The following is a 25968-nucleotide window of genomic DNA, read 5'->3' as shown; positions in this document are numbered from 1 at the left end:
CCAGAGGAAATGGCCTTAAACAGACAGGGGAGATCCAGATTAGATAATAGAAAAAAATTCACAGATAGAGTGGTCAGGCACTGGATTAGGCTACCGAGGGAGGTGGTGGAGTCACCGTCCTTGGGGGTGTTTAGGAGGTGTCTTGGATCTGGTGCCGGGTTGATGTAGTTTAGTGGATCTTGCAGCGGCAGCACGAGGCTGATGGCTGGACCGGATGATTCAACCTTGGTGATTCTATAATTCTAGCCTTCAAACACGCTGAAGCATAAGCTTGCACTTCGCTACCCTTTTCTCTGCCGTTTTTTAAGCACCAATTCATTTTGCTCTTTAAAAACTACCTATTCCTTTTCTCCTTTGCCAGAATTCCCAAAGAAACCGTGACCGGTGAGAAAGAGCGAATGACAGGCAGAAGGAAACCCCCAAGCCGCGCGTCCCGGGACGACCTCCCCTCTCGCTCCTGCCATTCCCAAGCGGGTGGCGGGCGCCTGACGCCGGGTGAGCAGGGCCGGGTAGGAAGGGCTGGGTAGGGAGGGCTGGGTGGGAAAACGGGTCCCCTCCCTCGGAGGGGTCGCAGCCGCCGCCCTCACGGCGCGGGCGGCGGGGGGCGGGCCCCGGCGGAAGGAGCGGCCCGGCCCCTCCTCGCCGGCTGCTTCCGCCCGGTGTCGGCAGAGACAGCGCCGGCCGCCGCCGTGCCGCGAGCCGGGGAGCCTGCCAGCGGGGAAGGTAAGTGCCGCAGCGGCCCTGCCCTGCCCTCCCCTCCCCTGTGCCGGCTCCGAGAGCCGCCCCGAGCCCGCGGGCCCTCACCCCCCGCCGCCGTGCGGGGCTGACCCGCAGCCTCGCCCAGCAGGGAGGTGCCGCCTGCCCGGCTGTGTCGGGTGTCAGGTCTGTAACAGAGCCCTTGCAGCGAATAACGCTGGTGATCTCTAGGCGTGCGCTTGAGGATGGACTGACACATCCCATGCAGAAAGAAGCGCTTCGTGCGTGCTCTCTTGACTTGTTTTGTCATGGAGGAGACTTCGTGAAACGAGTCCTAAGTGATGTCTTCTTTTCCAGAAAATAACTGAGGTGATGCTGTTCGGGGTGTTTTTCTCTGTGTTAGCGCTTGTTCCTGTGAAGCATCTCTCGGAGCTGAGTGATGCTTGTTATCTTGGTGGCGTGTTATAAAACAAGAAATGTGGGAAAAGTCTGTGACCTGAAGGGCCTATAAATAGTAAAAGAGGAAAATAAGATTACAAATTCTTAGAAGCTGGAGGTGAGGTGAGATTTTTTAAGTGGAAAGAGGCGTATTTCCAAAGAGGTTTGGAAAAGCAGGGAGTCCTGCAGGCTCACACCCTCTCTCGGGAGCCTGCTGGCTGTCAGGTTTGCTGTCACTGCTGGTGCCAGGGCATCGTCACTGTCAGCACCCACCCTCACGCCTGTGTTTACTACACAAGAGAAGAGGTGCCTGTGCCAGACGGGGTGAGCAGCAGGTTCAGGAAACAAGTAAATGCTGGAATGGAAATGTGCAGTGAAAGAAATTAGGACAATGATGAAGGGCTATTTGAGGCATGACAGTTGTTGAGAGCTTTCTTAGTGGTACGTTTTTTGTTGCATTGCAAAAATGAAGAAACAGCTTATTTTCTTGCAACTTAACTATAGTAATAAAGACTTGAATGATGCAGACTCTTATTTTTTTAGGTGTTGTATATTCCTGGCCCTCTGGGACCTTATGGTACCCAGTTAAGGCCTGAGAGTCCATCTGCATGGGCCTGTGTCAGAATCTGGATATGAATCTGTATTCTGTGTGCCTCTGAGACTAGAAGCCTTCAGTTATTAATTGTGATTACTGCAGCTTCCTATTTTCTTGTGACACTTGTTTATGATGTCAATGAGGGAAGTGGTCACACATTTACAGACCTGGGTAAGCGACAACACTAAGACTTTATACTTTCCATCATGGAATTACTACAAGGTTTATATCAACACAGTCAAAGCTTGTATGATTCTTCTTTACCTAGTCCCACTCTGTGAGTATGCACTCAACTTGCAATAAAGTGCAGTCCAGGAACATTCTGGAATAGATGTACTGAGGTCTTAAAGAGCCACTGGATTTCTCCATCAGCTTTGCCTTTGACCCATAGGTAGATCTAGTCTTCCAAACATTCAGCCTCAAGTAGTTCTGTGGGTCAAAATTCCACTAACTCACTAACATCTCTTGGTTTTCGACACACTTCCTGCTACTTCTACATAGCATCATCTGTTTTGTTTGATTCACAAGGACAATTACAATAAATTGTGTATGTGTAATGGTAAAACAAAATTTCCAATATGACTGGCCAAGCCAAAGAGCTTATAAGTAAATTTGACAACATTTACCCTACAGCTTCCTAATTGTACTGTTTTCAGTGCTGGTTTTTGTTTGTTTTTAATGGATAACTTTGATTTCTTTTAAATGAAACTTTATTTTCCTATTCTTGTGGTTTGTTATAATGAGGGCACCTTGTCTGGAAAATGGGGTGGTCCTGATTTTGGATGATGTTGAGGTTATTTTTATTGAGTATTAGAATCAGAATTTCAAGGTTTCAGCTTCAGAGCATGCTGTATATGCATTTGTACAGAAAACATGTTTGCAGGATATGAAGAACAGGTAATTTCCACTTTCTTAATTCAGGCATGCTCTTAATAGCAATGTGACTGTGTTTTTCTGGTCCTGACAAACTGCTGTGTAGACACTGAATTCCCAGTGAAATGTTTGACAACACTGGATTCCAGCTTACATGTTGAATGATGACATTTAGATGTCTTGTGAGGCTTGTAAACAGGTTATACTGGGTAAAGTAAATTATTCTGTTAAAAGAATAGTTATAATAGGAAAAAAAAAGGTGTAATATGAAATGTGTGAGCTTAAAGAACAATTAGGCATGAAACAAATCAAAGTTTTCCCACTGAATACAAGCCTGACTACACAGTCGCTGGTGAAATGAATGAGAACTGCTTGTTCAGCTCACTGGGTTGCACAGCCAGCTCATGTAGTGTGACAGCACCTTGTTACCATGTGTTAGGTAATCCTGATGTGCCAGAACAATGTCTAACCAGCGATGCTACAACTTCAGGTTTGGCAGGGTTTATTTCATCATTGTCCTTGTTTCTTTCTTTCAGTATTTTTGCTTCCTCCTGCTGCTACCATGCTGTTCACTTGGTTCTTTCCTTTTTCCATCTCTTCTCTAGCTTCTGTTTAGATCCTGTTCCCATTGTCCTTTGTTTAGACTAATTCTTTATTCAAATCTTTAGTTTAAAAAAAACCCAACAAAACACTTGTGAGACAAATTTTTGTAGAGTCTGAAGTTTGGAATGAATATCAGGTGATAACTGGGTTCTTATGTGAAGCTGTGATGACCACAGGCTTTGTTCCTGTAAGTATTTGTTCAAAGTCATGACTTACCAGGATTTAGCAATTATCTTGAGGGAGGAGCTGGGCCCTTGTGCAAAATGCTGTAATAGAGTAACTTCAGGGGTTACTGGTGTGGTGAGGAGCAAGCTGCAGTTTTCCCAGCATGGTGAATTGTCTTTGGATCCTCTTGTGACTGGAACTGTAGGTCTGTGTATCAGAGCACTGGCATGTGTGGGCCTTCCTGCAGCAGTGGTTCTGGAGAAACTTTCTGGTTCCTGAACCACTGTGTCCACCTGGCTGTTCAGTTCCCTGTCCTGCCCTCCTCATGAGCAGAACCAGTGCTTCTTACTGGGAAGGACTCGGACTCCAGGTCTCACATCAGTAGTGCAGACAATTATATTGCAATAGTGATTCAGAAAGGGATCTAATGCTCCTGTTATTCAAGTCTCCTGATCATTGCTTCTCCTGTTTGACTTCTGTGTCCTTTGCACAGAGCTCTGTGCAGTTTGTTTTCATGTCTCTGATTGCGCTGCCTTCCTAACCTGTTTAGGTGAGTGGATGAGTATCAGAATGTACAGTTGCTGCAGGAAACATGAGGAGGTGGTAAGCAGCAAGCACAGGTTGAGAGGTTACTGGAGAATGCAATTGTGACTAGTAAGTTGGTCTACTATGAGTTGATGGGATTTTGACTAATTCTTTTTTGTCCTTATTAGAAAGCAAGAAAACCAGCAGCAGCTGGAGAGCTAAGCTGAAGGTGGGATAAACACTTGATATAAGAACATACACAAGTTGAAATAATAAAATGAGAAGAAAAAAGTGTTTAGAATTTGGAGCATATTTTGGGTTAAAGGAGAATAACTAACATGGAAATATGGACAAAAGAAAGAAATAAATAAGGGATAGCTCCGTGGGGAGACTTATGCTGAACAGCATAGGAAAGGATGGGGAAGCCAGATCAAGGGCAGTGTGATGCTAAATGTACTTGTGGACTTTTTTTTTTTTAAATTTGATATCTGCTTCTTGCTAGTATTCATTATGGTCTTTGAACTTTGCATTACATGACCAGAGGAAAGAAAGAATAGTGATGTCCATGAAGTAGTCAATCTTACTCTCATAGGAGGTGGAAAAGGAGTTACCAAATGTAAGGTGAAAGAGATTAGCTTTTTTCTGCTTTTGCCTGTTATTATTGCTGCTGAAAGATGGACATTTCTTCAAATGCTTAACTCCTGGGAGCTGTGGTTTAAGTGAATATGTAGGTTGCTTTTACTTTAAATTGTTGCAATTCAATGTTTCATTGAATGTTGGGCACATTACCTGTATTACTTAAACATCTGTCCAACAGAAATGTGGGACCTGTAGTTCTTTTGATGTAGGAGAAAAAATATTAGTGTAGAACATATGGTTGAAGAGCCAAATAGTTTCTTGACTTTTTTTTTCTTTTGAAAAGTTTTCATTTTCCTTAGGGATAGTAGGAACCACATGGTAAAGAAGCATCATCTTTGTTTCGTGAGCAATGGTTTTCTCCCAAACTCTCAGACCACTAGCAGACTTATTTGCAATGTATATATTTCCTCTTTCTCAATGCTATTTACAGTTTCTTCTTGTCCATGTGTCCTTGATAACCTGTTGTTCACTTTTTTTTTTAGCATATTTTGATATTTCTCTCTCTTCTTTGAAGCAATACCCTGTGAGAGGCCATGTCTTCTTCCCATAATTCACATAACTGTTCACTTTTGAACATGCTTTGGTTTGTGTGGTGATTTGTGCTGAAGTTAAGAGACCAGGGATGTTTCTTCTCTCTGTATCCAAACATAAGCATGATGGGTTCTTGTTCATGGTGTGTGACATTCCCACCTCTAACTTAGGTGAAGTTTTAACCCTGTCTGTAATTGTGGTGTTACATTTCAGTTTTAACCACTGCCTCCCAAAATACTGATGTTCAACATAATTCTAATAAACAAGTTACTGTTTACTGTTACAATTTTTTCATGCTATCCATTCCAAAGTGATTTATTCTCCCTTTGACTTTCTAATGCAATGGGCAGCTGGGAAAGTTTATTTACAAGGTACTCTTGACATGTGTCTTTGAAATTTGTTGGTCAGAAGAGACCTGGCATAGTTTTGTTTTTTCCCTGGAAACCTTTCTTACCATGTAGACATTGTACTTCAGCAGCAGCTTTTTATGTTCTTTCATGTAGATACTCTATTTCACTGAGGTTTTGCTAGCATTGCAGTTTAGTCTCAGAATATAAAGTATATTTATTATACCTGCATGTTATTCATGCTTCCTACCTTCTGTTTATTCCCCTGTGAGATTTCAGTTTTAAAAGCCCCATTTTTCTCTGGATCCAGTACTTTAATGCAGTATTTGGAGGGAAAGTGATCTTTGAAAGTTACATTATTTCACCAGTAAATTTCAGTAGTGTGCACCAATGAACAGCTTTTTCTTCCTTTGAAATGAAAAGGTTTCCCAAAATCCTACTTTCTGTTCTGGAAAATGCTTCACATTACACCAAATGAAGCCATCCTATTTGCTTTCATGCAAGTGAAACTATCATTACTTCCTTGAGTATATTTGTTTCTTTAAGCAACAGCTTTCTTGGTTATTTCATTTTAGGTCATGGACAGTCTTAGCTTTGTCATCAGACCTGCATATTGGCTGGGAAATTGGAAATTTGCTGGGACAATAGCTACCACTTTCTTGTAATCTGTGTGATTCCCAACCTTAATTATGCTTATGAAGTTACTTAAAGAAAAAACAAACGAAAACAAAAAACTTGTACAAAAAACTATGTACATTTAGGATAAAGTTCACAAACAGTTCGCTTTTGAAAAAGTGAAAGTTACTATCTTGTTGTGATGAAATAGAATGGCAGGACATGATACCTCTTCCACTGTATCCTGAAATGTGTTTGATAAAACATACTCCACTTTTAGAAAGCCATGTCTTTATTCTTTTGGATACATTTGTTTTGTCTGGTATTGTGTGACGCCTCAGGGACCCTCGGCCACACCAGGGTAACTTCTCAGGGTTTCCTCTACGCTCGCTCTCACCCCAGTGCCCTGTGTTTCCAGCCAAGTGTTAAACTGCAATGGCAAATGGAGGAGCTTTGATCTAGCTGGTAACAAAGGACATGGACTCTGCTCTCGGAGCACTGGGCAAGCATAACTGGGGTTTTATGACCTTTGTTAAGCTGGAGGTCTGTGATTGCCAAAGGGGAAAGAGGCAAGCATCAAACTTAGAGTGTTGTTGCCAGAGCTGTAGTGAAACATTTGCTTGCTGACTGTTAAGTTCTGTAGACCACCAGCTGATGCTTTCAGAGGTGTGTCTGCTTTCATAAGGGTTCATAAGTGTGCCTGGTCCCCATGGAAGTCTTTCATTTGCTTTTTCACCTTCTTGAGAGTAGCGAGGAAGACAAGGCCAAGAGTACTGTAGTAGTTCCATTATGATAATTAAAAGAAGCTCTTTTTTAAGTCATTAGTACATGCTGAACTTCTCAAAGCTAAAACTCGCAGCGACATATAAAGATTGGTTAAAAGTTGTGGTGGGCCTTCTTAATCTATTTCCCCAGGGTTTTTGATCATCTTATCTGTTGAATAATTTTGTGCCAGACCAATGTATCATTGTGGGATCTGAAAATATTTTCTGATTTCTTGATTTCCTAACTCCAAAACTGTATCAAATTATTAATTTCAGAGCAAAGCACCTTTTTGGAATAAGGTTGATTGGAAATCCATCTGTTCCTGATTTGAGTCCTCAAATGGATCTTTCTAAGCTAACAATTTTTTGATTTGTGAGTCCTGTCCTGCTTTGATGAACAGCTGTCTCAATAATTGCATTCATTATAAATGAATGAATGGCAGTGACATGTACACCTTGTCTGGTACAAACTAGATTCCCAGAAGCTATTTTCCCTGCATCCCTAACCCCGGCACCGTGCACACTTTCTTGGTCATAGCTACAAGATTATTAATGGTAATATCATGTTACAAGGTCTTGCAGGTAGATCCAGTTCTTAAAACTAGGTTTCTCGCTCAGGTCTTTGCACAGTCCCCCATGTGTTGTCTCTGAACCAGGTTCAGACTTGAGAAGTGATAGCAGTTTTCATTTTGCACTTCAGCTTTTTATCATTACAACCTAAACATGAGTAAGCTGTACCCAATTCCACATGTGTCACTGATATTTTTATACAGTCATCACTGAAATTCTCTCTCCCAGCAGTTTTACTCCTTGAGGGAGTGGCATGGGGAATGAGGCAGGAACAAAACAAATTGAAGGCATTGTATTGCTAGCACATCAAGTGATCACTGAAAACAAGGCTTCCTTTCCTAGAGGAAAGCAGTGTTATTTTGTTTAACTATGTTGCTTTGACTAATGAGTCTGCAGTGTTAATTTTTTAGCTTTGTTCATTTTTAGAAATAATGCCTAACAATTTTTATCTACTAATTCAGAGCTACTGTGAAAGGGGCTCATATATGACTTTGACAGAGAATTGTGCTGGAAAGTACAATGAAGAAATGTTTCATTTTTATGTGCTACTGGCTGCTGCTGCTTTTCTTACGCAGAATTGGTCAAGATTTGTGGCTGATGTCACAACAGCTTGCAAAGTATTTGGCCTGTGTTTATTGCTTTCCCTGAGAAAATCTGGCATCCATTGTTTGTTGTTCATCCAGATAAATCTTTGATGAGGTCTGGGCATCGTGTGTCATGTCGTACCTCATCTCTCACATCATGAAATCCCCACTTCCCTTGTTCCTCTTTGCAGTTTTCTCACCAGGTCGCTCTCTCCCTTTCTAGTTCCTAGCTATGAGCATGCAAGTTCCAGTCTGCAGATCAAAGAGCTTACGTCAGGTCTGGATGGTTTTCCTGTGGGAATAATGTAGAAATTGTGACAGCCTTAGTGTAGAAGGCAGCTGAAGGAATCTTGCTATTTTTCCAGTTATTCTTTTACATTCTAGTGTTGAATTCAGTCACATAAAATCATCTATTAGGGCAGGGTTTCTTTTTTATTTAACCTGGTACAGCTAATCAATAGAATGCATCTACTTTAGTTTCCTATATTTTTGGGGGACTGTCTAGTTTAGATTCCTTTTCTCTGACCTAAATACTTAGTTATTGTCATGGGCTGTGTTCATGAAACTCTGCATTTACTAAGGTACTAGAAAACTTGTTTGAGATCCTTGCTGTACCCCCTGCTTTTTTTTTTCTCCTGTTTTAGGGCCATAAGAATTGTAAACTGTTGATTTGTGGAAAACTGTGGAGAAAACTTAGTCCATCTTTCTGTTGAGATCAAAATTACCATTTTGTCCAGCTGAGTCTTAAAAACCTCCAAGAGACAGACATTCTGCTGCCTTTCTAGTGATCATCCATTGCCTTCTTAGCAACTTGTTTTTTATGATGCCTGGGAGTGTCAAGACACAACTTGTGGCTGTTGCCTCATTTTACCATCTTCCATTGCAAAGAAAGGTTTGGCTATGCTGCTTTTGCAGGTCTCCTTCAAATGGCTCTAGGTTGCTATTTCATTACAGCATGGGCGAGTGAAAAAGCACAGTTCATAAAGCTTTTCCTCTAGCCTAGTTATTCACTTGACCCTCCCAAGTTTCCTTGTGTTCTTGATGTGGCAGGGTTGAACAGAGCTGGGCTCAGTGTTGGAGGTATGTTTCTGATGAAAATCCTGAGTTTTACAGGCTCCAGTATTGACCCAAGAGTACTTGACAGCTGTCAGACAGCAGGCAATTATCTTTTAAGCTTGTTCAGTTACTTTTCAAACTATGCAAGTCAGTTTATTCAGCCTGCATTTCCTTGGCCTAGAAAGGAGAATGCAGTGGAAGACAGTGCCAAAATTCTTAATAAGGTAGTGTGCATATTTACATATTTTCTTTCAGTGTGCATATTTACATATTTTCTTTCGTTCTTGTGGCCAGGTATTTTATAATTTAGGGCAGTTGCATTGCTTAGTATGGTTTGCTTGTGGCAGACTGGTCTCGTATTCTGATTAACATCTCTTCCTTTATGTGATCAGAGGAACTTACACAATGCACACTCCTGTGATTTTTCCTGTGGAGTCAGCTGAGCCAGATCTGCCTATAGTGCCTTGGGTGCTCTTTCTTGCCTTTTCTGCTGGAAAATGGCTGTGACTTTAAATACCTTTTCATCCTTAACCATCAAGACCTCCACTGATTTACAGTGGTTTTTGATAAACTGCATCCTTGTAATTGACACTTTATGGTATATCTAGTCGTCTCATGAATTTATATGCATCCAACTTCATAGGTTATCCCTGAGATGTAGTCCAGGTCCTTTCTCAGAAAGGTCCAATGCCAAGCAGCAGAAGATAAAAACATTCTAAGATTGCAGGCTATTCCTTGTGCAGCCCTGTATACACTTGAGCTTAATGGTTACAGGAGCTCATTACTGACTCATTTTCAGCTTGCAAATCATTTGTGTCTCATTTGGAAAGCCACTTCCTAGCTTTTGAGCCCCCAGTCTATGTTCCTGCATTGGGTTGCTGACCTCTTGGTGCAGGACTTTCTATCTGCCCTTGGCTTTTATGTAGTTCCCACCTTTCCAGCCTGTCAGGGTCCATTTGGATAGCAGCTCTGCCCTCCAGATGTTTCAGTCTTCCTCCCCCTGACATTTTGCAGGACCCTTCTGAGAGTGGCTCCTGTCCTGTGTGCAGGTGTTCAGTGGAGACATCAGACATTATTGCCCAACACTGATCCTTGAAAGACATCACTGGTGCATTAATGTTTGTTTCATGTTCTTGGGTACATCTTTGAGCAGGATTTTCTTTTTTAATAACTTTCTGTGAACTGAGATGGGGTTGACTGGCCTAGAGCTCCCTGGACACTCTAACATGGGCACAGTGGTTGCCTTTTTTTTGCAGTTTCCAGACATGTTTTCCAGTCATAGAATTGTTAAAGTTGAAAAAGAGTGCAGGTGTTCAGTGGAGACATCGGACATTATTGCCCAACACTGATCCTTGAAAGACATCACTGGTGCATTAATGTTTGTTTCATGTTCTTGGGTACATCTTTGAGCAGGATTTTCTTTTTTATATAACTTTCTGTGAACTGAGATGGGGTTGACTGGCCTGGAGCTCCCTGGACACTCCAACATGGGCACGGTGGTTGCCTTTTTTTGCAGTTTCCAGACATGTTTTCCAGTCATAGAATTGTTAAAGTTGAAAAAGAGCTCTAAGATCATCAAGTCTGACTGTTAACCTGGCACTTCCATGTTCATCACTAAACCATGTACCCAAGGGCCACATCTACACATTTTTTAACACTTCCAGGAATTCCACCATTCTCCTGAGTAGCTTTTATAAATGTCATTGTAGCTTACAAGAAAGGATAGAGATTGGCCTCACAGTAGCCTTGGCCATGGACACCTTGGGGTGTGTCTCTTATGATTTTGTGGAACCTTTTATGCCAAATCTGCTGCAGTGGTCCTTTCTCCCTTACTTTGGTTCCACCATTGTTTTATTACCTTTGCCCTTGTGGTTATCATTGCATCTTTCACTACAGCATCATGCTTCAGAATGGGTACACCAACCTGTTTGTCCTGTCTTGTGATCGAATAGTTTATATGTCAGATATCAATATATTTACTCTGATTACATTATTACATGGTGCTAGTCTGAGTTCTGGTAACTCTTATATGTCAGATATCAATATATTTACTCTGATTACATTATTACATGTAACTCAGGTGTTAGTCTGAGTTGTGATAACTCTTTTATTAAACACTCTTTAAGTGTCAATTAAATTTTGTTATTTCCAAGTTGTCTTTGCGATAAAATGTCAAGTCCAAGTAATAGTGTAGGATGGAGCAGTTAAAATATGTTATCCGGAAAGAGGCATAAATAATTAGCTAAGTTCACTTAGCTTTATTATCAGCATTTTATTTTAGGGTCAGTTGAGCCAAGGATGAAAAGAATTGGTCCTGTGGCAGAGGTAATCTGCCCTTTGTGGATAACTGTGTTTCCAGATACTCTTGTCTAAAAAAATGACTGTGGGTGGCTTCTGGATCAGCAGGGAGGCACCTAAATACGTGTGTTGGTTTGCATGTGCACATGTCTTCATATGTTTTTACTATAGGCTTTGCTAAGCAGGAGAGGATTTTTCTAATCTGGAGGTGGCAACCAAGAAACTGATCCCACAGTCACTCCCCTAATCAGTTCATGTACTGACACCTAAGGTTCTGGATCCTGTAACAGGAGTTTGTTTTCTGGTACACACCTACGTTAAAGGGTGTGTTAATCTAGAGCTAAAGCCTTATGAATCGAAACCCGTATTTCGATATTCTAACAGAAATTTTGGTACTAGATAGATGCATCTCTTTGAGTCTTGTTACTTTTCTCCATGATAACTTGTGAAACTCCCACCAGTCAAGTTTGTCCTTCTGTCTCCTCAATATTCTTGGAGCTGCTGTGGCACAAACTGTGCTCTCTCTGTGGGCTGACAGAGCCAGTAGGAGCCTCATCTCTCGAAACCTCTGCCTGTTAAATCTGTTTGGAAGTTGATAGACCGTCTAATGATATTTCTAGGGGAAATGCAGGCAATTTGTGCCAAAGATAGATGCCTGTAATAGAAATACTGTTCTTCAAAGCTTTATTTAAGAAGGAAGGAGGTATTTTTGGCTATTACTGATTACATCTTGAAACAGGTATGAATAGTATTCTGGGAGAATATCTACTGTATTTTCCCTGTTTTTCTCTTCTGTCCATTTTTATTACCAAAGGCCATAAAGTTGCAAGTTAAAAACCTAATAATAAATAAATAAAAATCCCTCAGACACTGCATAGATCTAGTACAAAGAAACCATTTGGGATTGTCTCAGACAGGCAGTTTTTCAAATAACCATTTCTTCCCTAGTGTGCAGTGTTCCTTTCAGGTACTGCAACACTGTGTGTTTTTGAAATTAGAAATTAAGTTAAACACTGGACCAAAGCTACACAGGTCTGTGTTCACACACCAGGTCTGTGTGAACCTGAAAATCCTCCCGTGCCAGTCCAAAATGTATTGCTCAGTTTTCTGTTCTTATTGCTTAACTTTTGACCTTAATGTTGCAAATACCTCTTCTGAATGAACAGTTGTCAGTGGGATTTCCATTTAGATTTGTTGTGTGAAATCAATTCAGAATGAAAATATGCAACAGATTTTAGTGGTTCATGATCAGAAACTGTCCGAAACCTGCTTTCTTGCGTAAGAACTAGTTACTTTTGCTTCTTGGATTGTAAACACCTCAGAAAAGGGGTGACAATTTATGTTTACTGTGGTTGTTGATGTACCAGGATTTCTCTGTTGAAACTGTTCTTGGCTTCTTTCACCTTTAAATAATGAAGAAATACAAGCAGGGATAATGCATTAAAAATGTACCTCTTTATACTTTGGCAAAATTGACTTTACTTCGATTTCAGTCATTACCAGTTAGATAGTGACATGGCAAACAATGAAGTAGTAAAGGTGTCTGCATAATCATTAAAAGAACTTCTTTTTGGGGCTGCTGGGGTGAAATGGGCAGATGGGGGTACAAGGTTTCATCCGGAGAATTGTGCTGTAATTGACAGTATTAAAGAACACTTCTCCCTTCCCTCCAGAAGTGTTTTCTTTTTGTATTATATTCTGTTTTTTTCAAGGTGGTACTTGTTAGTTCAAAACAAAACATTTTCTGTCTTTTCTGCATTGGTTGTTCTTTACCTTAAATCTTTCAGAACCCCAGATTAACACCGGGGAAAGTAAGGAAATGTTGTTTTGCCAAGTGTACTTTTCTAATGTTGTCAAGTGTCATTACTTAAAATTTCAGTCAGATCTGTTCCTTTTAAGTTGTGTAGCACTGAGAATTTTTCAGTGACTATTTTCAGTGAGGGCAGTGCCCCCCACTTAATAGTGCAGCAGACCTTGTAGATCTTTCAGGCTTTGGTTTACATGCCTGAAATTTCACAAACTGACTAGGAAATAGAATTTTTGTCCTTGTACTGAAAAATGAATAGTCCTTTTTCACTAAGTAAAAATAGTTGAAAGGCCTAATGTTATTTTTAACTATGCTTTTGATGGTTAAAGGTCATAGTGTTATGCTGCAATATCCAGTTTTACTACGAGGCACACAGAACTTGCAAAAACATTCATGCGCTAGTTCTGTTTGGTATTTTTTGTTTGTCTTCAGACAACTTTCAGATTAATCTTTTCAGTGGACAGTATGAACAAGAAATGTTAAATTATTTGCCTTTAAGGTAGAATAGAGCTTATTGTCCAGTTCATCGTTGTGTATTTCTGTGACAGAAACTGAAAGATGCTTTCTCTCATGTAGTAGCAACATGTATCACCTTCTACAGCCCCTTCAAACATCAAATACTGAACTGGGACTCAGATTACTGGATATGTCAGCTGTTGGGGGAGGGATGGTTTGGCTGGGTTTTTTTGCAGTTGTTCTGGGGGAAGGCATGATAGCAAAGAGACAGCTCTGTAAGTATTGACCTGTTATAACAGTATCTTACTCTGCTCAACAGCGAACATGAGGTCGGGGTCAGAAGAGCCAGTCCCCTTACATGAAGAATTTATCTACTGTTGTGGAGCTGCTACCCATGTCTTAAAGTGTGGGCCCTGGAAAGACCTCTCAAAAGATGAAAGTAAAAATCTACCCAGGCTCTTGTTCATGATTATCCCTGGTAAGAGTCTTTTTTTTTTGTTTAAGTCTAGAAGTTTGTTGATTGAAAAAGGTATGTCCAGTTTCATTTTCAAAATTATCACTACCTGAGTGGTAGATTTTGGCTCATGCACATGGCCAGAAACTCAGTAATATTGCAGTGGTGAAATTTCTTTGTTACATTTGATTGCTACTTCTACCTTTATTTTTAACAGTGCCAGAAGGCAGCACTTAGAAATTAGAATGTCTTCCTCATTTTCTTTATGGTGGTGATTTACTGAGAGCATTGTGGGTTTTTATTTGTTTTCGTTGCTCTTCTTCTGTTTATCTTTTGCACCTTGAAGTGTTACTGCAATGTCAGCTGTGTGCCAACTGACAGATGAAAGTTACAGTATTAGAGGAAAAATTCTAGATCCAGTTGTTTCTTTGGTTTTTTAATAGTAAAAGTTTTTTAACTTAGATTTTTACACATGAATTTTTATGCTGACCCTCTTGAACTCAGTGAGTATTGTACAGCTCCTCATTATATTTAAATGTGGCTGTCTTAAAATGAGAGCTCTAAACTTGCATTTGGCATGTGTTAAAATTAATGGAGAAATCCTAATTTCATTGAAGTCTGCCAATGAACTGTAGGAATTCTGTCTTTAGCAAAAGTAGAGCTTGAACCCACTCAAGACAGATACTGTGACTCTTCCACCACCTTACAGTTTGCAGATATCTAATGCTTTCTATTGTTTATTTTGATGTACTGGATACTGTTGTTACTTCTCCCAGAATGAGTGGTGCAAATAATGACTTTTCTGAGTATCCACAACTTTGGCTCACTGTTAGTGTACCTAGTGGCTGTTTATGGGACTGTGTGTGTCTTAGTCTTTACTTAATGGTGAAAGAGAACACGGGTGCCATTTTTCAGGACTTTTTTTTTCCCCAGTGTTTTGGAAGGTCCATGGAATTTTTTATGTTAGTTCCCTTGGGCAAAATGGTTTTATGCCTTTGCCTCCAGGAGTTGAATAGTAACTTTTTAAGCCAGTGACAGTCAAGTTTAAATTCTTTTCTTAACTGCAAAGAAGCTTTCTATGAATTTGTTTTGTTCCTTCTTTTGTGGGGTATAACCTTTTAAACCAAATACACTATTCAGTATCTCTTTAGTACCTCTCTGGAGGCACAAGCCTGATTTCATGCTTTTCAACTGCTGCTTTCTCTCAGTTAAGGCATTTGTGGAAGGTTTAATTGAGCAGCTAAGTTTAGTTTCTTTTTCCTACAAGTTCTGGAACTTTCACCTGTCTTGAGACTGATACCTTCTGTTTGGGGTGATAGTAGAGGCTGTAAGAAAGATAAATCTGTAAAGCTAGATTATATCAGTAGAAAGATATGTAGGGGAAGAGCATAAAAATCAAACATTAGCATCCAAGGCATGGTACCTCTACAAGGCATGTAAGTTATGGTACCAAGTCACATACATTGCATGGTCTCCATATTCATCATAGGAAACTTTTAATGCAAGAAAATGTAGTGGCAGGGCTACATAGAGCTGACTTCCTGCAGAACAGCTCTGTGAAGACTCCTTAATAACATCTTAACAAGATAGATGTTCAGAAATAGACATCAGTGAAGTATGCAGGGTTCTTCTGTCATAGTCTTCAGGCTTTTGCAAGCCACTGATTTATGGCTTTGCTCTTATTTCAGAATTATGTTGGTAATAAGCTGGAAGTTCTCTCACTGTGAAAACAATTTAAAACCTCAGCAACCACTATAATGCTCTCTTCACTTGAGGTGCCCAAATTCAGTAGTGAATTAAGTTACCCAGGCTTCTTGCTGTGGCTGGCAGGGAGCTTAGTGGGACCTGGCATAACAAAGTGCAGTTTTGCTTCTTGTAAAACAAATGGTGAGTTTTTTTGCTGTTGTTGCCTGCCTCATTTTTAGCCTTCAAGGGAAGGTTATCAGTGCAAAAAAAAACCACAGCCTTAGGAGTGATCTGGACATTTGGGTCATCTGGCAATGTGTTCATGTACCTAAAAATCAGGAATAGGTAGCATTCCCCTTGTGCTTTTGTAACTTCCCGAGTATGAAATGTGGAGCCCTTCTGGAGTCCAGCAGTTTTCACATTTGAAAGGCATGTATCCATGGTGGAGATTCTTTATGGAATGGGGGAAAGAGGGGCAAAAGGACAGCTTGGTACACAAGTCAAGGAAAGCAATATTCAGACAAGGGCAGCTCTCACTTTAAAAAAGAGAGCATGCACAGCCAAGTGTTGAGTGATCTGAACTGAAGGTGGTTATTCCTGCTGCATTTGTTACTCTGTTCTGTGTATTAAACTGCTCTGGTACATACTTTTCCAGTCCTAATGAAATTCAGGCACATGATTTTGTTAACATGTAGTCAAACGAAGCAGAGTTGCGGGTATTGAGAAAGACAACAAAATTCTCAATTCCTGCTGGTATTGAATCGTTGCAGAAGATTTGAGAATAAATCCTGTGTAGTTATTTTTGTTTTGTGTTTTAATCAGGTTACTTCAGAACAGAGGGGATTCCTCTCCGATCCAACCTAGCTTTCTTCCTCTCCCCACTTTTTAAAAAAACTCCAAAACATTCTTCTACTCTAAAATCAATGACTTAAAATGAAGCAGGATTCTGCCTCATGAGAGCTGACAGCTCACTGTGCTTGAAGCAGTTAAAAACCAGAACATACAGCAGGGTTTAATCTCATTTAACTGCAACAAGCTAATGTTTTTTTTTTTGTTAGTGGCAGTGAGTGAACTTATAATTTTAATAAAGCTTTACCGTATTAATTGAAATGTTTAATTTACAAATGTTGTTTTATAGCATTTCTTCTTGTACCCACAAAACCTCTGAATAGGACTAATAATGTGTTTACTAACGTATTTACTGTGTAGAAGGTCCAATTTTTCCTCAGTCCAGAATATATGCAAATACTTGTTTGACTTTCTTAATATGAATTCTTTTCTGTTAAAATCAATGAGAATAATGTTAAGTGTGTACAGATGGAGGATCAGGTACATGATTTTCTGGATATGTAGGTGTCATGAAAAGGACAGGAATTACTGTTTTTCCTCTTGTGTCCTAAAGGACTGGTTTTGCTTTTACAGTGTTTGTTTAGTGCAAAATTAGCAATGAAATACAAAATCTGCTACAGCAATATTTAACATATGTTAATATTTGTGTTTATTGGAAACCATAATCCACAAAGTGTAATGGATATTTTTTTCTGTTTTAATAGTATCTATTTGTGCCTGTGTATTTATAAAACATTTAGTCTTGTAAATAAATACTCTACAAATTTTAAAACCACTGTGCTGTTTAGTTCATGACATTTTGCTTTTCATCAAAGTTTTTCTTGCATTTCATTGCAGGGGTACATTGGCATACCTTTGTTTCAGGCTTCCTAATTTGTGTTACCATTGCTGTAAACAAGGCAATTTTGCAATTTACAATCTTGTACTTGGGAAGCATATATAATGCAAACATTTTTTTTTGGTGGTAAATCATGTTACACGAGCTTCATTCATTAATATACATAAATAATTTCAGAATCTGGTTCTCTGGCCTGCATTCAGAATGCTTTGCCAAGTTTCTTGATCTGCCTGTTTGCAGTTGAATCACTGTTGGGTTTTTGGATCATGTCACTGGTTTACCAACTCATGCTGTCACTTGGTGATGTTTAAGGGCTGTGAGAACTTAAACACACATTTTTTTCAAGTATAAAGATATTTCTTCTGAACTAATTCTGAGTCAAGAATTGCTTATGCACAACAGAAGTTGCATATTTGGATTCTCATCTCCTAGGTATAGTTGCATCAACAACACTGTCTCACTTGAAGACTGCTGAACTGTTTTTCAGCAGTGAAAGCAGTGCAAACAATTTGTCTGGATTATGAAAAGTCTTTAGTATACTCTCTCCTGAGATGAGAGTTCCTGTTAGTTTTAAGATCTTTAAATTGCCATTTTTAACTGTAACATGGGGACTCTAAAAAGCTTTCTGTATGTTATCTGGCTTTGTCTTCACCTGCTGTATTACTTAAGAGTCATCACCCTCAACACTTGCATAAAGAAAGTTATAATAAGAATCACTATGTTATACTACTTCTCAATAAAACTGATTGTATAGCCCTGAAGGCTAGTTTCTTTGTATTTTGTTTCTTTGGCTCCCACCACACCAGCTTTTTGAAAGTTATTAATTTTTCATTCTGCTCAGCAGTTACTGAAATGAATGAATTGTTCTTCCAGAGGGTCTACTGTCTGGTCACTGAGACCAAGGGGTAAAAGAATCTATTTCCTCATTCAGCAAACTGTGTAAAGCATGTTTTATTCTCTTCAGTTGGGTTTTAGAATGGGCATTGATTTATACAGAATTTATGTGACTGAATGCCCTTGTTGGTACAAAATCTTCCTGTTGTAACTTGAAGTAGATGTAGTGAGGACTCTCAGTATGAGCAGATGAGCTTGCAGTGTGTAGCTTCTGGCAACCTTAGCCAGGATATAATCTGGAATCCTGTATGGAATCTTGGCACCTCATGTCGATGGGTCAGACTGTTTATTAGAGCAAAATCTGATTTTGGAGTCAAGACCATGGAGTTACTTGGGGAAGGTACTTTATCTCCTCAGACACTACTTTCCAAGTCAGCAGCCAGGGTCTCCTCCCCCCGCACAAAGCAGTGTTCACGATTTGCCTTTGAAATGCAGCTGGAGGAGAGGGAATGTTGCTGGCAATGGACAGACATGTTAAGAGGAAAATAGATTTTTTTACCTCCTGGGCAAAGGGAGTTCTGAGTTCTGGATCATGTATGTTTTGTGCCTAAAGGCCCTGACTGAGCTCCAGCAGCAGTTCTGTGAATAAAGTTGAGAACCTGTTCTGTCTGAACGCATTAGGCAGTTTTTTCCTCTTTCTAGTTTTGGGGTTGGTTGTTCTTACTTGTTTTTTTTTTTAAAGAATTGTACCAGAGCATCATCCAGGAAAAAAAGTCTGTCCTCATGTGTTCTCTCCAGTTTTGTCACTATCAGCAGTATTATGAGAACTCTTATGAAGTTTGTTTTGGTTGGTTGGTTTTTATTTGCTTTTCTCTTGGTGGTTTATTGGTTTTGGTTGTTTGTTTTTTTTTTTGGGGGGGGGGTGGGAGGGGTAGGTCATCAAACTGAGTCCATGATGTGACACCTGGTTCAGGGACTCTGAGGCCCAATTTCATCCATCCTGATTAAACAGCTAATTCAGATGCTGATGGAAGGAGCATAAATTTCTGGGTATTTTGTAGAACTAGTAGGTAGGGATGGCACTGCCATGAGCATTTCTGCCTACTAGGGGGTTGGGTGGCTTCCCTGAGATGTGAAATCTCCAGCTGTGGAGGTAATCAAAACTTGACTGTGCGTGCAGCCTGCTCTGACTCTGCGTGAGCAGGGAGGAGCTGGGCTCAGAGATCTTAGATGGTCCCTTCCAAATTCAGTGATCCTGCCATGTGACCCCTGAACTGGCCATCCAGGCTCCTTGTCCATGTGTGGATTCTAGGCTTGGTTGATATTGGGATACTTTCAAAAGGTAGTAAAGTCTATGCATAATCTTGGATAAATACTTGATAAGAATTAGTCATCCTTTCAAAAGCTGTATTTTGCCTTCACAGCTGTACTGAAAAGTGAAAACCTTAACAATGCAATTGGGTTTGTTAAGTGTTGGGAACCAAATAGAATTAAAAATTGGTAAGGAATGAAGCATACTATTTAAATACAGTATAAGCACACTATGCCAGAAGAGGGAGCTGTTCTAAAGATTAGGAAAAAAAATAGGATGTTTTGGCAAAGTTATTGCTATAACAGCCAGACATACCATACTATAGGCTTCAGGCTCTCCTCTGAATGCACAGGTAAGCCTTTACTGACTGTCTACTGTATTCTTATCAGAAAAAAATATTACTAGTTTTATAAGATTGTGTCACACTGATTAACCAGTTATGTTAGTTGTTGAGGGTCATAGAAATGCCTTTTATTTGTGTTAGGAGGAGTGAGGTAAAGCAAGTTAAATTAGAGCAGAAAATATAAGATTGGTAGTGCTGGGGCTTTTGTTCCCATCCATTGGGCTCCTTCTCACAATACATGGCAAATCATCCTCACAAACTGTGTCCCAAAGCACAAAAAAAAAAAAAAAGTCTTCATCCACATTTACAGTATTTGTAATTATACAATAACCTAAGCTTCTAAGCTAGCATTCACTTACAATCAGCTAACACCAAGTAAATAAATTAACAAAAAGCACAGCTGCATTGAGTGAGACAACAAATACTTCCTCTCTAGAATGTTTAAATCATTGACCAGCTCTATGGGCAGCTCCACTCTTACTGTGAAACATTCTTGTGCCAGGGCAGGTATCACCCTCAGCAATAAATACAGCAATAAATACCCAAAGGACATTAAGGAGAATGAATCATCACATAAAAGTACTTTGTGTCTTTTTCAAAGGAATCAATCATTTAACTTTGGATTTTGGGGGTTGAATTAAGTTATGCCTTTAAAAATAAGGCAATTAAAAAATGCAAAGAGAATTTTTAGGTGAAATTTTGAAAGTGTAACTTTGTTTTGTGCTTATGTTGAAAAAGGCCCCAGAGGTCCCCTGTTCATACACTAACACTTTCTTAATCCTCTATCACATATTTCTGGTGACCTAAAGCTGAGGTTGTTTCTTATGTGGGCTGAGGTTGTTTCTTATGTGGATGTTTTCCATCATATTAACATTGTGCTTTATGTGTTTATCTTCACCTACCCCTACTAGTGAAAGGTACAAGGTTTCATGAGTCCTATTGCCTTTCCTCATTTTGATCATACCATCCCAAAGAGAGTAGTGCTTCTGTTGTCCATCCTCAGCTGAAACAATGGAGCAGAGAAAAAGGAAATTTTAGGTTTCAAAAGTGAAGATGTTGTTATTTAACACATCTGGTCCAGAGAATCAAATTAAAAATCTTGTTTGATTGGAGTCTTGGCTCTCTTGACAAGGCACGTGGGGGGTTATGGAGCTCAGAATGGCATCCAGTCCAGCTGGCACACTTGAGTTACATGTGGCTGATCAGCAGGAACCAAAAAAAGTCTGAATTTTGCATCTGATTTGTGTCCTTATTATATGCTGTTCATATCCAAACAGCTGAGCAGAATTCCTTCTGTGTGTGCACAGATACTCTATTTAGGAACAATTTTTCTTTTACATTTTCTCTTAGCAGCAGCATTCATCCATTCTGTGATATTTGCAGTGCTTCAAATTAAACTTAGTTCTGCAGATACTATACTTGACTGGTTTATTTACTAGAAAACATTGTTCCTTGCTGTGTGGAGAGGATGGCTGTGAACCTGCAGTGCTTTCCTCCAGAGAGGAAGAGAAATGCTGTGCTCTTGTATTGTGACCTCACCTGCGGCATGGGGATTGGAGCAACCACTTGTCTTTGAATGTATTATTTGCCTGCTGGGCTGCTCATTGCACTGGCTCAGAGAAAACTACCTGGTGTTCCTAAAATTTTCAAGAGTGTCTTTCCCTGTGTTCCACCTCTCTGTATTATGATCTTACTTGATCAGCATAACATAATCAGAGTTTTCCTGGAAGTCTCTACCATTACCTGCTTTTATTAGCAGGTAACACTTAAGTAGTTGAACTTCTCTTTAGAGGTGGCTGTTGAATGACTGGCCATTCATACAGCTCTTGCCTTCACACAGTTGTTAGAACCATGAAGTTAGGTGTACAGCAGATGTTCCTGAGTGTAAAGTAGTGTGGAAGTTAGAAACTGTTTGTAGAGTGTTCATTAAGACCCACCAGACAATGGAAATCCAAGAGATTAGTGCTTGGAGCACTTAAAAAATTGCCTAAGGCAATTATTTTGCAATTCAAAATGTTTGTCAACAATACTGGCATAAGGTATTCCTTTTCCCACCATGCTGTGCCATTCCGCCCCTCAGTTATGCCAGAACAATACTTTGAGAGATCGTGCTGTGAATTAAATAAATACGTGCATTTATTTCTGGGGTCTTTTTACAGCTGGAACAGTTCCCTGTTTGGGTTCACAGCAGGGCCCCCACAGAGCTGTGCCAGTGTAATTCAGGGGCTGGTGAGCCATGGTAGGAGGGTGGGAATGATAGTCAGGAGGGAAGGTGGGAGTTCCTCCAGCTGGATTTGTCACAGAACTTTCTGTTGTTAAATTATGGTGTCAGTCCCCAGCACTCAGCACATACACGAGTTCACGTGCTCCGTCTGAGACTTTGGCAGGAGCTGGTGCTCCACCAGCCTCTCCAGGTGGTAGTGATTCTCTGAGAATGCCTCTCCCTTGAGGCTTCTGCTTTTGTTTCCACTGCAGCTCCAGCTGAAGCTGCCAGCTCTTTACATTTGACCCTGAGTTCTCAGATTCTGATGTTGAAAATTTGTATTAAACATTGTGATGAACTTTTTTTTTTTTCCTGAGTAAAAAATTGGCTTTCCTACTCTCTAGTGACTGGTATTTGGGATGCAAAAGTCATCATTGAGAACTGACTCCACTGTAGAGTTAAAGTTTGTGCTGCATAACAATCCAGGTAGATGTACATAGAGTAAGATAAAATGTTTTTCCCTTTCCCTGTGACTGGTCTTCTTATCAGCAGGTAAGGAAGTAAGAGCACAGTTTTTTATTTCAGTGAGACAGAAACACTGCAAAGCAGTTTTTATTCTTATGCTTGTATGAGGTGTGTATCATTATATTTTGTGTATTTGCACATTGCACAGGAGCAAAGGCATACACCCAACTCAACTGATACTTCCAAAGCTACTCCTCCCAACTTTTCTAGCCATTTCTTTATTGTTAATGCAAATATTCATGACTTAATTACAAGATCAGCCTTGTTTCCTCAGGTGCTTGTGCATGTAAGATACTGTAAGCTGGAGTTGTTTTTGTGTGAAAATTAAAGTGTTACTTACTAACCACTGATTATTTGGTTTATTTCTTGTATATAAAATGTGAATAAGTATGACCTTCCCCTTTACTTACTGAGGTAAATAGTTTCACTTCCTGAGGACATTATTTGTAGCAGATAATATTAATTTGTCTGTACCTATTTGATTTCTGTTTTCAATCCACACAAAACTTTGAATATGTTAGTGAATTTTCCCCAGGCTTTTTCTGAGACATAGTGGATGCCAAAGGATAGCAAAATAAAAGCTTGGCTAGAAGACATGCATGCTGTAGAGTACCCCCTGAAGGAAAGGTGTATGTTCTATCCCACATTGTATATTAAAAAATTCGGTTCTTAGAACACTGTTCTTCATTATTTTTGCTGCTTATGGACTACTTGTTTGTGACTAATATTTTAAAATATGCTGACAGTTGAGCTTTGTTTACTGGGTCAGCCCACGAGCTTCCATTGTCTTTAGAACAGAAAAAAACATAGTCTTTCATTAAAAATAAAAACTTCCTCATGCAGAGAGGAGCCTGTATGTCAGATCTAGGCTTGAAATATGCCATTTTTGTTGAATTTCCCAGTGCTCCAGAAGTACCTCTGATGGGGGCTTGGCACAGTTGAGCTTGTTAAGTTTGAGAAGGCAGAGTAATGACAGCATGGTTGAACATCCAGCTGTGTTTGACAGTATTTCCCTCCACTAAATCTGGGTGGCAGATGGGACTTACTGAAGTGACTTACTGAAATTTCTCAATCCACAGTCTTCTTTTGGTGTCCTCTCCCTACTAATGAGGCGTTTTCAGCATGGATCCTTCCTGCCTGGCTGTGTGAGCAGCATCAGGGGAGGAAGTGATCCCTCTCCTGCAGCATGCAGTGGCTTGAGTTGGCCAGGGTTACGGAAAAGTTGTGTTCTAGGGTATTTTGCGTGATTTGAAAATTTTAAAAAGGATGTGTTTCTCTTCATGTGATGTCTGAGGCAGGAGGGAAGAAGAAATTGCTTAGTGAAGGACCTACCTATGAAGGAAATCCAGTGTTTCCATGTGCATCATGTACAAACAAAGCATTTAAAATGCTTAAAGCTACAGCAGCAGTTTATAATGTATTTCTTTTCTGAAAGCTGATACCAGAAATGCCTGAGCTAGTATGAATTGGCTTTGATATTGAACATTTTGACTTAGTTGTATCTGAAAAGAATGAAAAATAAAAATCATCTTTCAGATTCTAGTTAACACATGGTCTTATTTCTGTCTTCTAGAAACTCTTATGGATCACAGAATCTATATTGGAAATAAATATGACCCATTATGTTCAATGTCTAGATTATGAAAAACAGTATGACCAGAAACTCAGTCATAACTCTTGCTCTTGTTTTCCTGTTACAGGCATGACGGAATTTTGTTCATTGTCCTGATTCCCATTTTTGAGAACAAACCTTGATTATCCTTGTTGAATTAAAAAACTCTCATAGGAATAAGTAAATACATAGTGATACATAAATACTGCCCTCCATCTTTGAGTTTTAGATATTTTATATCTGTTATCACAGCCTTCTCTTAGGAGGCAGAAACTCTTGGCAGTAGAAGTTGAATGGGTGAATAGATGTGATTGTGGAGTGACTTGTGTTTTGTGTTTTCCTGAAAACAGTGTTTCAGTTGAAGTCTTCATGGAGCATCTACTTAGGACCAGTATTAATACCCCAACTACCTTTTTTAATACCCCAGCTGCCTTTTTCCTCAGTCAGAAATACAGTGGTGCCAATGCAAAGAGTCTGTCCCTAAGAATGTGAGTTGGTAAATCTTGGTTTATTCATGTTTAGAACAGTCTGTTCTTTTGTCTTGCATTTCTGAACATTCAAGGCAGATGCAAATGCAAAATTAGTTCATTAAATCACCTTAGATTGTTGGTTTCAAATACGACATTCTTGACGTTTCAATACACAAAAATTGCAGAAACATATTTTCGGTCTGTTTTTCTGAAAGTAACTGTCTGTTAGTACTTTGATTCAAGCAAACAAACAAACAAAACCAAACCAACAACAACAACAAAGAAGTAATAGCCGAACCTAATAACCCCACAGTACCCAAACCTGTGCATTTTCTTCTTTTTTTTTAATTCTTACCAGTGGTACAACATAGGAAAATCTGATACAGGTTTGAAAATATTATTTCTCATGCCTTTTGAGTATATTGTTTCCTTTCTCCTTGTATATTGTTCAAAAGTGATCAAATTTTTGGAGCTGTGTGTCTGCACAAAACAAATAATTTGTGGTTATCTTGGGTTTGAATTCTTTTTTTCACATCTTTGTCTTTTTCTGCTGCTGTTGTCTCATCAGGGCTGTGTTACTCAGATGTTTCGTAGGCTTTCTTGTGAACCCATTTGACATCAAGTCTCATGTTTCTCTTCACGCACTTGCTTTGTTCTCCGTCTTTCTTTCAGGAGGTTTGTTTTCTTCTGGTCCAATGCTGCTTCAGACCACGAAGCTGGCTAAAAAATTCCCACTGGGAATTCTAGACCCAGCACAGAACGCACAGTAGCCTCTCTGCCAGCATTGGCTGCAGGATGGTTTGGGTCAGACCAACCACCTCTGGGGTGTTAAAAGTAGTTCTGTCTGTCTTCATCTGCTTAAGAGACTGTGTATGTGTAGGGTGTGTACTAGGAGATTTAACTAAATGTTTTAATTTTTCATTTACTATGGAGAAAACAACACACAAAAATTATTTACTTGTAAGCGCTAGAAAATTCTGGGTTCTACTATTGAAGTGTGAAAAATTGGCTATTCCATTGAGAATTCAATTATTTCAATTTTATGTCTCAGTCTTAACTCCCTTCCAAGAAGCATTAGTTTACAGACCTGTTAAAAATTAAAATCAAGGCTTCTTTTGTATTTATGTACCTCTTTTGGCAGAGATGGCAGAAGTAATTATTGAAGTACTTGAAGTATCTGTGGACTTTATAACTCTTGCAGTATTGCTTAATTGCAAAGTCCGGTAGGTTTGCAGTGGATGAAATCAGCATTTTGGACTTCATATCTTATCTGCCTGCTG

The 25968-nt window shown here is 39.6% G+C and overlaps 1 protein-coding gene across 1 annotated transcript in view; it reads left to right on the top strand.

Moving 5' to 3' along the window:
- The first annotated feature begins 613 nt into the window (after window positions 1–613).
- LDAH (lipid droplet associated hydrolase) overlaps window positions 614–25968 on the top strand; it is a 113294-nt gene continuing 87939 nt past the window's right edge. Inside the window, exons 1-2 of the mRNA XM_039721628.1 lie at window positions 614–723; window positions 13882–14040. Of these exons, the coding sequence (XP_039577562.1) occupies window positions 13887–14040 (154 nt within the window). The 5' untranslated portion in view covers window positions 614–723; window positions 13882–13886. The remainder of the gene's footprint in view (window positions 724–13881; window positions 14041–25968) is intronic.

The sequence above is a fragment of the Passer montanus genome, unplaced genomic scaffold (genome assembly GCF_014805655.1).
Source record: "Passer montanus isolate IOZ18808 unplaced genomic scaffold, ASM1480565v1 scaffold46, whole genome shotgun sequence".
In the NCBI taxonomy this organism is placed as follows: domain Eukaryota; kingdom Metazoa; phylum Chordata; class Aves; order Passeriformes; family Passeridae; genus Passer; species Passer montanus.
This window is presented reverse-complemented; position numbering and strand designations above follow the sequence as displayed.